General features: G+C 34.8%; 1 protein-coding gene across 5 annotated transcripts in view; it reads right to left on the bottom strand.

The window, feature by feature from the left end:
• The window catches only part of afap1 (actin filament associated protein 1), a 246,643-nt gene that overhangs the window by 60,522 nt on the left and 174,032 nt on the right, over positions 1 to 12,089 (bottom strand). For all 5 annotated transcript variants that reach the window (XM_039751423.1, XM_039751424.1, XM_039751422.1 and 2 more), the window contains exons 5-6: positions 7,750 to 7,961; positions 6,647 to 6,826 (exon numbers count right to left, since the gene is read on the bottom strand). In XM_039751423.1, the coding sequence (XP_039607357.1) occupies positions 6,647 to 6,826; positions 7,750 to 7,961 (392 nt within the window). The remainder of the gene's footprint in view (positions 1 to 6,646; positions 6,827 to 7,749; positions 7,962 to 12,089) is intronic.

Raw genomic sequence — 12,089 nt, 5'->3', positions numbered from 1 at the left:
AAGGACACAAGTACGAAAGCACAGGTGATTTATTATTATTTAGCATCCCAACAAGCACCAACACACATTACTTTTTCTTCCTTTCTTTTTTCTCTTTCTTTCTCCTCCACTCTCTCTCCAGCAAGCTTCGTCCTCCTCCTCCCGACTCTGGCTCCTGGAATGGTGTCTGCTGGCCCCTTATGTAGGTGTCTGATCATGTGTTTCCAGGAGCACTTTCGGATGTGGCGGAAGAGCTGCTCTCCAGGGCTCAGCAGTAATTGTAGCACCCCCTGGCGACATCCGTGGATACCAAAAGGCTGTACCAAACTCCAACTCCCATGAAACCCTGCAGGAGTCTGAGGCACCGCCCTTCCGGGAGAGGGAACGCTTTGGCCACTTTTGTTCCCCCAGTGTTAATGAATTAGAAAAAAAACTGATTTTGATGAAGCATAAATAATGCTGAACACATTTATTCCTTTATCAACGCTAAAACAGCTTGTTATTATTAACATATTGTTATGTTAATTTGCTACTGAAAAACAGGAGAGTTTGGGTTCTTCTGCGTGCCAAAAGTGTAGTGAATGCAATCACAGTTTGTTTGTCTTTCTCCGCTTTAAAACCAACTGGAAGAACCCCAAACACAGCTGTTAATGGGTTAGGAGGGATTGTGAGACCAAGGCTGTCTGAAAGGTAATTAAAAATTTTGGTCCAGAATGATGTTAATTTGGTGGCCGTGTTGTTTCTAAATTAAACCAGCATGTTACACTGATGTCAGACATTTTGGAAACATGATTTTTGGTTTATAATGTTCAAATAATGGAACAGTTGCCTTAGAAATAGGATCATACCTAAGCATAGTTACATAAGATCAGACACATGAGCTGATCAGGAGAGGAGGAGAGGAAATTCTAACTGAAAATGCTTTGAGTCACCACTGAAATTTTGTGTAAAAGCAATGCAATAAGAGAGCCACCAAGAAGAATGAGAACAGCACTGTCAGTCATTATGGTATGGCTACCACATTCTATTTGCTTTTGTTTATGAAAGGACGAATTTTTATGTTTAAAATCTAATTTAAAAAATCTAAATTTATTAAGCCTAATTTACTGCTTGTACATGTGATCTATTCTACCTCAGACAGAGAGGAACTGAATGTCTTTCTCAACTAGGTCAATCGGGGTAATGAGAGATGTCTCCCACAGGAAGGCTACAGTGACTGTCACACCTGGGTAAAGTATAAAGGAACTACTAACAGAAGGTAATGGGTTGTGGTCCTAGGTGCAAGAGCACTGCAGCTATGAACTGTATAAAACCACACATCTGTAAATGTAAGAACAGGTAATTTAGGTAGTGACTGAAAATTAAACATAAAGTGGGTCCACATTAAAAAGAAATTGCACTTTTGAAAAAACAAACTCACTTCTCAATACACAGACAATTCATTAAGTTACATCTTTGTCAGAATAAGCTTTAATTACATGAATTACTTTGCTGGAGATCCCTCAACCTTACAGAAATACTACCTACTGCAGACAAATATAATCCAGGTATGTCATGCTGGCAGCAGGTTTTTGTTACAGAAAGTTACAAATTACTTTACACCTAAAATTGAGTTTTTTTTCCTAAGTGTACTCTTCTTACCTTACATAGCCTTCAATTTAAAAGAACCTGGCAGGCTGAATTTTTTCAGAATAGCAGCAAATGATCTTGTCATTGCATTATGGCAGCAACTTTCACTATACATTTGATATAAATGTTTTTTGTCTCACCTCAACATAAACATGCACAACCAAGCAACATGCCACAGAAGCTATCTTAAACCTTTATACTTAAAATAATGCACAGCTGCTTTCAACTTAAACTAGTTATCAAGATTTTCAAATAATTCTTAAGCAAATCTAAAATAATTAACAGACAAGGTACTTTTTCAGTAGCAAATTAACATAACAATATGTTAATAATAACAAGCTGTTTTAGCATTGATAAAGGAATAAATGTGTTCAGCATTGTTTATGCTTTATTAAAATCAGTTTTTTTTTCTAATTCATTAGCACTGGGGGAACAAATGTGGCCAAAGCGCTCCCTCTCCCGGAAGGGCGGTGCCTCGGACTCCCGCAGGGCTTCATGGGAGTTGGAATTTGGTACAGCCCTGTTGGTATCCGCGGGTGCCGCCAGGGGGTGCTACAATTACTGCTGAGCCCTGGAGAGCAGCTCTCCTACCACATCCGAAAGTGCTGCTGGAAACACATCATCAGACACCTACATAAGGGGCCAGCAGACACCATTCCAGGAGCCACAGTCGGTAGGAGGAGGACGAAGCTTGCCGGAGAGAGAGTGGAGGAGAAAGAAAGAGAGAAAAAGAAAAGAAAGGAAGAAAAAGTAAAGTGTGCTTGTTGCAACGCCAAATAATAATAAATCACGTGCGCTTTCATACTTGTGTCCTTAGCATCTGTCTCTGTCCGGGCTAATTCCACAGCACAGAAGGGGATTTTTTTTATTGCCCTAAATATAGAACATGACATTATCCTTACTTCAGGCATTTTCAGTGCATTTTCTTATTACATAGAACATTTGACTAAGTACAAGATCAGAGCACTTATGCTAATTTACAAATATAATGCAAAAACAGGAAAGTAAATAACTCATTATTTCCATACAAACAAGTTGTGGGATTTTAACTTTTTTCAAATGTACACATTCTGCACATCCACAAGAAATATAAACAATGTACAATCATTCAGCTATACATAATCTAATAATAAAGTTGAGCTTGGTGGAAAGTAATAATCTGTTCATTTAGACTGGAAAATGTATGTTCTGTTTTCCTGATTAATTAAGTGCCATTTATACAATAAAACCTTCATCTGTAATGTATGGTCTGCCCGAGCACAAACAATGTCTTGATCTTCCAGAACAAACTTACATACTTTGTGTCCAGAAAATTTATAGAATCAGTGAAAAAGAATACTTGTGATGAGTAGACACTGATGTAAATGAAAATTAACAAAAAAATCATTATTTAATCTACTGTGCCCTTTAGAAATGTGCTGTTTTACAGCTAAAGATGGTTAAGGAAACAAGTTCTTCAGAAAACGGTAAGGATTTGGGATTCAAAGTAAGTACTTATCAATACCCATGTAAGAGAGACAGAAAAAAAACAAAAAACAAAAAAAAAGACAGCCTTTACTTTAAACCATAGACCATATACTGTATACATGTAGCTAAAGCAATTGATAAAACTATTAATGCTATCAAATATTGCAACTGGTTAAATAGGAATATTATTATTTCAATATAATTTAAGATCAAATACTTACTGAAATGCTTATAAGGCTTATTATTATAAAAGAAAATGCATCCAACCAACTTCAATAACTCATACTGAGTACTCACTCATATAAAGAATTCTTTTAGCCTTTAAAACATCTTAGTCATTGATATGAATTGTTGTCTGTATGTGGGTAGTTCATAAGTGGTGATGCCTTTTAGACAATGAAGTCAAAAAAATCTGTGAACAGTTCAAATTTATAATTTTTCTTTTAAACAAGTGGAGCATGAATGTCCGATATGTATTCAAAATGTAAAACAAATGGAAGTCTACACAGAAAAACGGTCCATTTTGACTTCTTATAGATCGGGCCTGTTTCTCCTAATCTGGATACAGCAAGTCACCTACTTGCTCTCCTTAAAAACTACAATGCATTGCCTACTCACTTGTGGCATTCTCTACAACAGTAAACCTCTACTCCAACTCACCTCACAACTGTATCCTCAACAGAGTGCAGCACACTACAGGAGCTACATTCAATATATATATCATATACATGCAAATATGACTGGATATACTACCACACCCAGTTAATCAACATGGACTAAATCATCTGCTCCAGAACACTATTTAAACAGACATCCAACCACCATTTTAATTGGTAAATCAACACATCCACAATCAACTCAAAATTTTGGTGTGACCCATTCTACAGCCAGTATCAGTGTGCTATCCACACAGAAGATCAGTACTACCTTGTACCCAATGCTCCAGGTATAGTTGCTGGATGCCATAAATCTGTATTAGAATATATGGATTTTTTTTATTTAAGCTGTTTACAGTACTCATTAAAAATCCTTCCAGCAGAAAATATTTAGTTTCAGTTTTAATCTCTAAAATACAACTTTTTGCATTCACAACAAAGATGTTTTTCAGTGGACTAAAACTATCAGTTACTTAATACTGTAACTTATTTTTTAAATGAATAACTAAGAAACAAGAAATAACAAATGCACCACACAATAGTCTATAATTGTGTGTTATCAGTATACCATATATAATGTATAATACGAAGACCTATAAAATCTGAAAAGTTAACTTAGAATGGAAACAAAGGAGAAATTACCACTGGTTTGCGTCATCTTCTAGATTATACTAAATCTTTAAAATAACTTATCTAGTGGCGTACTTGCTGCCTTTTGTGGAAAAAATTATCTATTTCTAGGGTAAAGTAATAAGTTTGAATATGCTGCCTAATGATTTGGCTTCATGATAAAAGAAAACACCCTCAAGGATTATCAGGGCGTGGAACATTCCTTGGGATATCATTTTAGCCTGATCTTTCATGTGTAAGAAACACATATGCTTGCTGTCCAAAAAACTTCATGCTGTAATAAATTAGGGAATGAGTGCCAAAAATAGAAACTGGTGATTCAAGCCCTCTAACATTTTTAAAGAAAACATGCAGGAATTAGTTTCAGCTGTTTACTTTGGCAGGGTTCTCACAATACAAAGACACCTGATAAAATATTTATTCATATTATCAATAAATGCCAAAAATAGCAGTCTGTTGGCTATAATTTTAAAACAGCTATTTAATAATTTAAAAATGTTTATATTTATTAAAATATTTCACTATTAATAAATGTGGTGATAGTCACTCAAATTTAGACAGCCAGAGAGGGAAAAGGTAACTGTGTTACAAAATTATAAACTACGAATTGGATTATGGATTTTTAATGTTAAATTGAGTAATATTTTCTGCATTCTTACCACTATTAATTCAGAATCATTATACTAACCTCACCCTGACTGATCTTCATGTTTCTTGTTCCTTTCCTCAGATTAAAAAAATAAAAAACTCCTTTTATGGTTTAAAAATAAGCTTAGGAATCAGAGCTCAGAATTGTGATAAAGAATAAATGAAAATCTTGACCAATTAGCAGGTGCAGCAGTAGTTGACAACACTACATATAAGAATCATGGATGCAAGTTTAGAAAGCATTTAAGATATGGGATAAAAACTAAGGGAATTTTGATTGCCAATGGAGAAGATGCTAAAACTTTATTCATGAAGCGTACTACAAGGATATTCCATTGGTTACTGCTTCATATATGGGAAAGCAGTTAATTCTGCTAAACGAAAGTTTAACTGTTGTTGCAGAAAAAATGCAATGATTGCAGAAAATAAAACTGGCACCTAGCACAGTGAGTCAAAATACATACATGTAGCTTTAAACACACTTGTTTGGGTTATCTTTGCCCTAAATCTTGACTTAAGAGTCAACAAAAAGGCTTAAAGGAGGTTGTAAACTAAATAAACTATAGAATTCTACTGCTCCAGGTAAAATCAAATGGTGTCACCCCTTTCAAATAAAATAAATATGTCCAACAGGTAAAACACATAAACTAAGAGTAAATATGGCACTTCCACTTTAAACACTCTGCTCTGCTATAGGACATCTTGCACTCTGTATGTTTTTTGAAGCTTTAATGGTGGCTTAACACATAAATCCTGCAGCAGTGCAAATTTGCCAATAATGCATCACCTTTCGAAAGGGTGTACCAACATACACAAACTGGAAGTCCACATAGAAAATATTCCACACAAAGTGTAATGACAGTATACTTAGCACGACTAAAAAAAAATTAATACATTAATTATATTATCTTAATTAAGCTTGCCTTTTCAGATGTGTGTGCCATGAAACTGCATAACTGGAATGATCTTAACTGCATTTTAAGATGCTGCATTTCTCTGTTGATCAGCAATCTCACTCCACTAATCTGAACTGGTACTACTGTCACAGAATAAGGGGACATGGGTGGGAATGGGAATGTCACACTTTACCATCAGGATCCTATCAAGTCATATTATGGTTTAAAGTGGCACATTTGGTCACTCTTATTCAACTGGCACTCTAGGCAATTGCCTATTTTGCCATTATGAATGGACCGGCGCTGGGTATGAGTAAAAGTTTATTAGAAGAAGGAAGAAATCACACTAGTAGAAGACATAATATATAGTAGTTTCTTAATGAATTCTACAAGTAATCCTTAAAATAAAGAACAAAATATTATTGCAAATTATAAGTTGATTGGATCAAACAAGGATATTCTCAACAAATTAGATTTTACCAGGGTTCTGCCTTCCCAAGAACTGTCAACATAGTCAGGAAAAAAGATATAGCAATAAGTAAATGACCCTTCATTGACTGGACATCTAGATAACAGTGATATTAAAGCATAAATAAATCAAATAATGTTACTAACCAGAACCAATGAAAATGAACTGTAAAACTATAAAGAACAGGGTTTCCCTTTTCCAGAAGAAGTCTGAGACACTTATTTAGTGGACCCAATTTTTAAATGGGACAAACATGTTAATTTTAACCATACCTTTAACCATTCTTCTGCTTGCTCCTTGCTTTGCACAGCTAGCACTAGGGCATCAGCTCCTTGGTGTGTAATTTTTAGTTCATGCTTTTTTTTCTTTCCATCTTTAGGGATATGTGTAATACTACAGCCAGTGAGCACAAGCTCCATCTGTGGTGCTTGGTCTTTGGAGCTTTTATAACACTATAATAGTAAATGATAAAATAATCACATATCATAAGGCAAAATAAAATTAAGATTAGAAAGTTTGCTTACATAGATCAGATGATAAAAAGCAGAAAATGAATCAGGAAGTTTTAATAAGCCATATACAGAATACTATTGGATCTGCTTAGTTTTCCTTAACGTAAAATAAATTGAGCAAAATGAGGAATACAGCAAAATTGCTTTTAAAAATGTAAGTTAACATTTTAATAAATGTCTTTGACAAATCATCTACAGTAAGCCTACTTAAATATTATGAATTGCAGACAAATCATAATAGCAAGAAGAAACAAATTATAAACTTTATGAATTCTGGAATGGGACTGAGGTACACAATAATGACTTAAGATTTATTTTGTAAAGTCTAATTGTCTGGAAACTCCTTTTGAAGAGCAGTAAGTTCCAATATGGTAATTACAAGCATCTTAAATAACCTTTTATCATCTTCAGAATGTTTTTCTATGAATCTCTAAAAAATTGCACTATACACAAATGTTACTTTGGAAAACTGTCTATAAATGCTGTTAAATGTAATGCAAATTGCATTGTTAAAACACTGGGGTTACTGTTATAGAGTAGTCTTTATCAAATATATCAAACATTCTGCATACTCTGCTGGTATCAGTAACAGTTTCTATAAGACTATATTATTTAAAGAGATAATCAAAATTAAATATTTAAATATGTATTACTTAAAAACATATAACTACAACTGGACCACATGAAATTCTGTTTTGGCTGTTTTTCAAAAAAACTATTATAGCTTGCAAAGTTTGTTTTGAATAAAAATAAATTATCACTATCATCTAGATAAAACAATTTCTCGTGTTACGTCAACAGAATTGTTCTTTCTAGAGTTAAAACAAATATTTGCAAGTCTGCACTCCCCAAAAAAATCTTACCAGTAATTTATTATCCTTGATAACACATAATAGCTTTGTCCACTGTCCAAATCTCTTTTTGCGCAGCAGAAAGGCACAGATCCGAGCATCTTTAACCAGGTCCATAGAAGCTTCCTCAGAAGGCCACTGGTGTCTCATTTTCTGCCCTTTTCCATCTTCCTCCTCTTCATCATAAGATTCATAAGAACTGCTCATTGCATCAGAATCATAATCTACAAATATAATTTTAAAAGTGCTTAAGAGACAATATTACTGTTCCATATTATTTACAGTACAATAATAGGAATTGGATTTTAAATGTTAGCAATTATAGGAAAGGGGCACTTATTAAACAGAGAGGCAGACTGAGGACAATATTAAAAGTCTGGTAAAACTAATTCAGTATATCATTAACATACTATTTCCAATCTCAAAAGCCTTCAAAAGAAAGTATCGAGTATTTCAGCCTATAATATTGTCTGGGTTTTGTTCCATTTAATAAATTAATAGCTGAGTAATTTTCTCTGCCTACTTAATCATTCTACTGCTTTTAATACACTGAAAAATGTAATTCCTGAACCTCCCCTCCTGGCATACAGACAACCACCAAAACTTCAGCAACTGATTGTCCGAAGCTCCCTATGTGAACCAACAGAAAATGGCACATCTTCCTGCCAACAGAAAAGATGTAAAACGTGTGCCCACATTTATAATACAGACCGTATAGTTATACCACACTGCCGACTAGAACATCACATAAAGGGATCATTTTCCTGCAAATCATCTAATGTGGTCTACCTAATTCTCAGCATGAAATGTCCTGACACTGCACTCTATGTGGGAGAAACTGGACAAACACTCTGCCAGAGAATGAATTTACACATCCTCCACATTAAATGTGGCAACACAGATGTTCCTGTAGCGGCCCACTGCAACAGCCATGGACAATGTGAGATGGACTTTAAAGTCACAGTACTTATGGGCAACTTCTGAACACAGCAAGAGAGAAAAGAATGGGAAGTTAAACTTGTGCTAAAATTTAACACATTGCAACAATGAACAGAGACAAGAGTTTTATGGCCAGGTATGAGGATTGTGTGCATCTCTCAGACTGACACAGACAACCTGACTACAGATCCACATTGCATTGAAAAACTCATTAGAAACTTCAAAAGACTTTGTTGGACAGTTATCTTATCCAAAGATCTTGACCATACATTGTTCTCTCTTGTTAAATGAACCCTAGCCTGAAGGAGTCTATTATTTTTTTACATTTAAGATTTCTCACTTAAAGATTTACCAATGTTGTTTCTTGTCCTAGTGTGTATATAAACACAGGGAACTCCAGTTCCTGTATTACATCTTGCCTGAAGAAGGGGCCTGAGTTGCCTCGAAAGCTTGCATATTGTAATCATTATAGTTAGCCAATAAAAGGTGTCATTTTGCTTGAATTTTCACTACTTGTTTTTAGTAAAACATTATCTGGTTCACAGGAGAAGTCTGAATAACAAGTTTGAATATAATTGTATTCATTAATCGTACAAAACTAAAAATTCTATAAAGTAAATATGCTGAAAACACCTAACGCTCCATGAAGTAAAATGTAGTCTTTAATGCAAAAATATAAAGGAGAATACTGTTGAACACTCACAAAAATATCAGCATTTGATCATTTGTAATGGCCAACATGCAGAAGTGAAAGTTTTTTTCAGCATGAAAAATTTGCACCTCCTGGCAAGCAGGACAGACAGCAGGACTTAATGACTCGTTTGTATAGTTTGCTTCATGCTTTCCACTATATGGTTGTATACCTATGTTATTTAATGATCCACTACATCACACTTTACCTGTTCCATAAAACTGTGGGGCAGGTAGAAAGGTTGCTACAACCTAAACTAAAAGAAGCTTCTTTAAAATAGAGTAATGTCCTCTTTCTTTCATCTTATGTAGGACCAAACAATCTATAATTTTTTCGGTTGGCTAGTTATCCATTAAACATACAACCTTCTATCCATATGGAAATTAGCCTTTACTTGCGCCTTGAGCATGGGAAAGGTGCTATATAAATAAAATGTATTATTATTATTATTATTTACTTTTTGAAACGTGAGTGGTTAAGAAATGAGTCTTAACTTTAAGTTGAAGTAACAATCCCACAAATCTGTGCACAAGTCTTCTCTACCCGATTTCCTGTAGATAGTTATACCTAATATGATTTTCTGTATACTTCGCATTGTGGTAAACACAGGATTATCTATATACTGTACATAAAATGACATTATCAAAGGCAGATAAAGGAATACTTCCATGTTCTTCAGGTTGCAGACATTGGTGTTGCAGGAATTTTGCTCATAGAAAAAAAACCTGTAAAAATAGCTCATGGCTGGTCAAACATATTACACATAGTTGATACTGTCTTGCTGACTAACATTATATTTACTCCCAAGCAGTCTAACCAGCAATCTAGCAAAACAACATGTGGATAACAGTTATATAGGGTTAGTACAGCTGTGACAGGACTAATACTGCTGCTTCTACTACTACTACTAGAACTGTTTATATCCAGAATGGAGGCAGAGATCATTATTGCTACTAATAACATTTAGCCGAGAGCTGCTGTGTTCAGAAATGTATTTCAAGCAAAGGGTATTCAATCTAAAATGGCTTAATAGTTTGCTGGTGCTGAAATTGCCTATGCAGAAAGAGTAAAACCAGTTTGTGTAGCAAACTAACCTCTGCACACAACTAAATCAAGATTAAAAAAAATTCCCCTAAAATAAGAATGGTAAATTAAAAAACAATGTATATGGGTATTGAGAAACAACAAATGCGGCCTGGTAGCATTTTTTTTACCTCATAATGAAATAAAAATATATCCACAATTTTTAATACGAAGCATTTGTTTTTCAATTATTGGTCTGAAAGACAGACCTAAACAGTACCATCCCTACTGGGTACTGGGAAAGCAACATCAAAACTTGCTGTTTTTTGCTAAGCAACTTTGATTTCAGTTAAAGAAAACAGAATATTTGTTTGTACATAAAGCAAGGATAATTTTGACTTTACTGGTACACTTTCTAACATTTCTTTCATTGTATTACAACTGCCTATTTTTCATTGACTATTGCTTTTTAAACATTACCTAAAATAAGGATTGCGAGAACAGATGCCAAGATCACATAGTTTAATCACTGATCATTTGTTTTTGAGATGCTATAAGGGTTCAAGTGTGGCCTAATGTTTTCTATTTTGTATCTAAAAACACTGAGAGATCGCAAAATATTTTTGTGAAAATCTGCACAGGTGTGGTAAGTAAACAGCTCAGTACAACATAATTCACAAAATCTGCCTTAATTTATCATGACTGCCTGCCATGCCTTAAAGGATAAGTTTGGTACTTTTCAAGTCAATGTTATTTCAATACAAACATGGTATATATTAATTTGGGGCTGTTGAGTACCGAGGCCACTTGCTTCCATTAACCCTCAAGCCACAAATGCACACCCTAGCCAGTAATCCAACACCCCAAAATTGCCTCCATCAGAGCTCCAGCATTCTGAAGCCACCATAACTTCTGGTCAGAAAATGCATGTCTCCTCTGCTGTCTAGCACTCTCATCCCCAAACTCTGCTTTTTCAATGTACATTAATCCCTTCTCGATCGCGGGGGTTGCGTTCCAGAACCCCTCGCGATAGGTGAAAATCCGCGAAGTAGAAACCATATGTTTGTATGGTTATTTTTATATATTTTAAGCCCTTAGAAACTCTCCCACACTGTTTATAAATATTCTACGCACAGTTATACAGTAAACCCACGTTTATTGCTCCAGACAGATAAATGAATTTCCACGAAGTAGGATTCTTTAATTATAAATCTAATATTTTCGCAGTTTGGGCATAGAAAACCTGTTTACGACCTTCTAAATATATTTTTTAACATTATTAGAGCCCTCTAGACATGAAATAACACCCTTTAGTCAAAAGTTTAAACTGTGCGCCATGACAAGACAGATATGACAGTTCTTTCTCACAATTAAAAGAATGCAAACATATCTTCCTCTTCAAAGGAGTGCCGTCAGGAGCACAGAATGTCAGAGAGAGAGAGACAGAAATGTAAACAATCAAAAATCAATAGGGCTGTTGTGCTTTTAAGTATACAAAGCACCCGCGATAAAGCGGGCGCAATGAAAGGATCAATGTGAAGGTAGTCTTTCAGCATTTTTTACAGGAACGTCCGTACAGTGCATCCGGAAATTATTCACAGCACATCACTTTTTCCACATTTTGTTATGTTACAGCCTTATTCTAAAATGGATTACATTCATTTTTTTCCTCAGAATTCTACACACAACACCCCATAAT

Source organism: Polypterus senegalus, chromosome 4 (assembly GCF_016835505.1).
Source record: "Polypterus senegalus isolate Bchr_013 chromosome 4, ASM1683550v1, whole genome shotgun sequence".
NCBI lineage: Eukaryota > Metazoa > Chordata > Cladistia > Polypteriformes > Polypteridae > Polypterus > Polypterus senegalus.
Note: the sequence above shows the minus strand (reverse complement) of the source record. Positions and strands in the feature narration are given on the sequence as shown.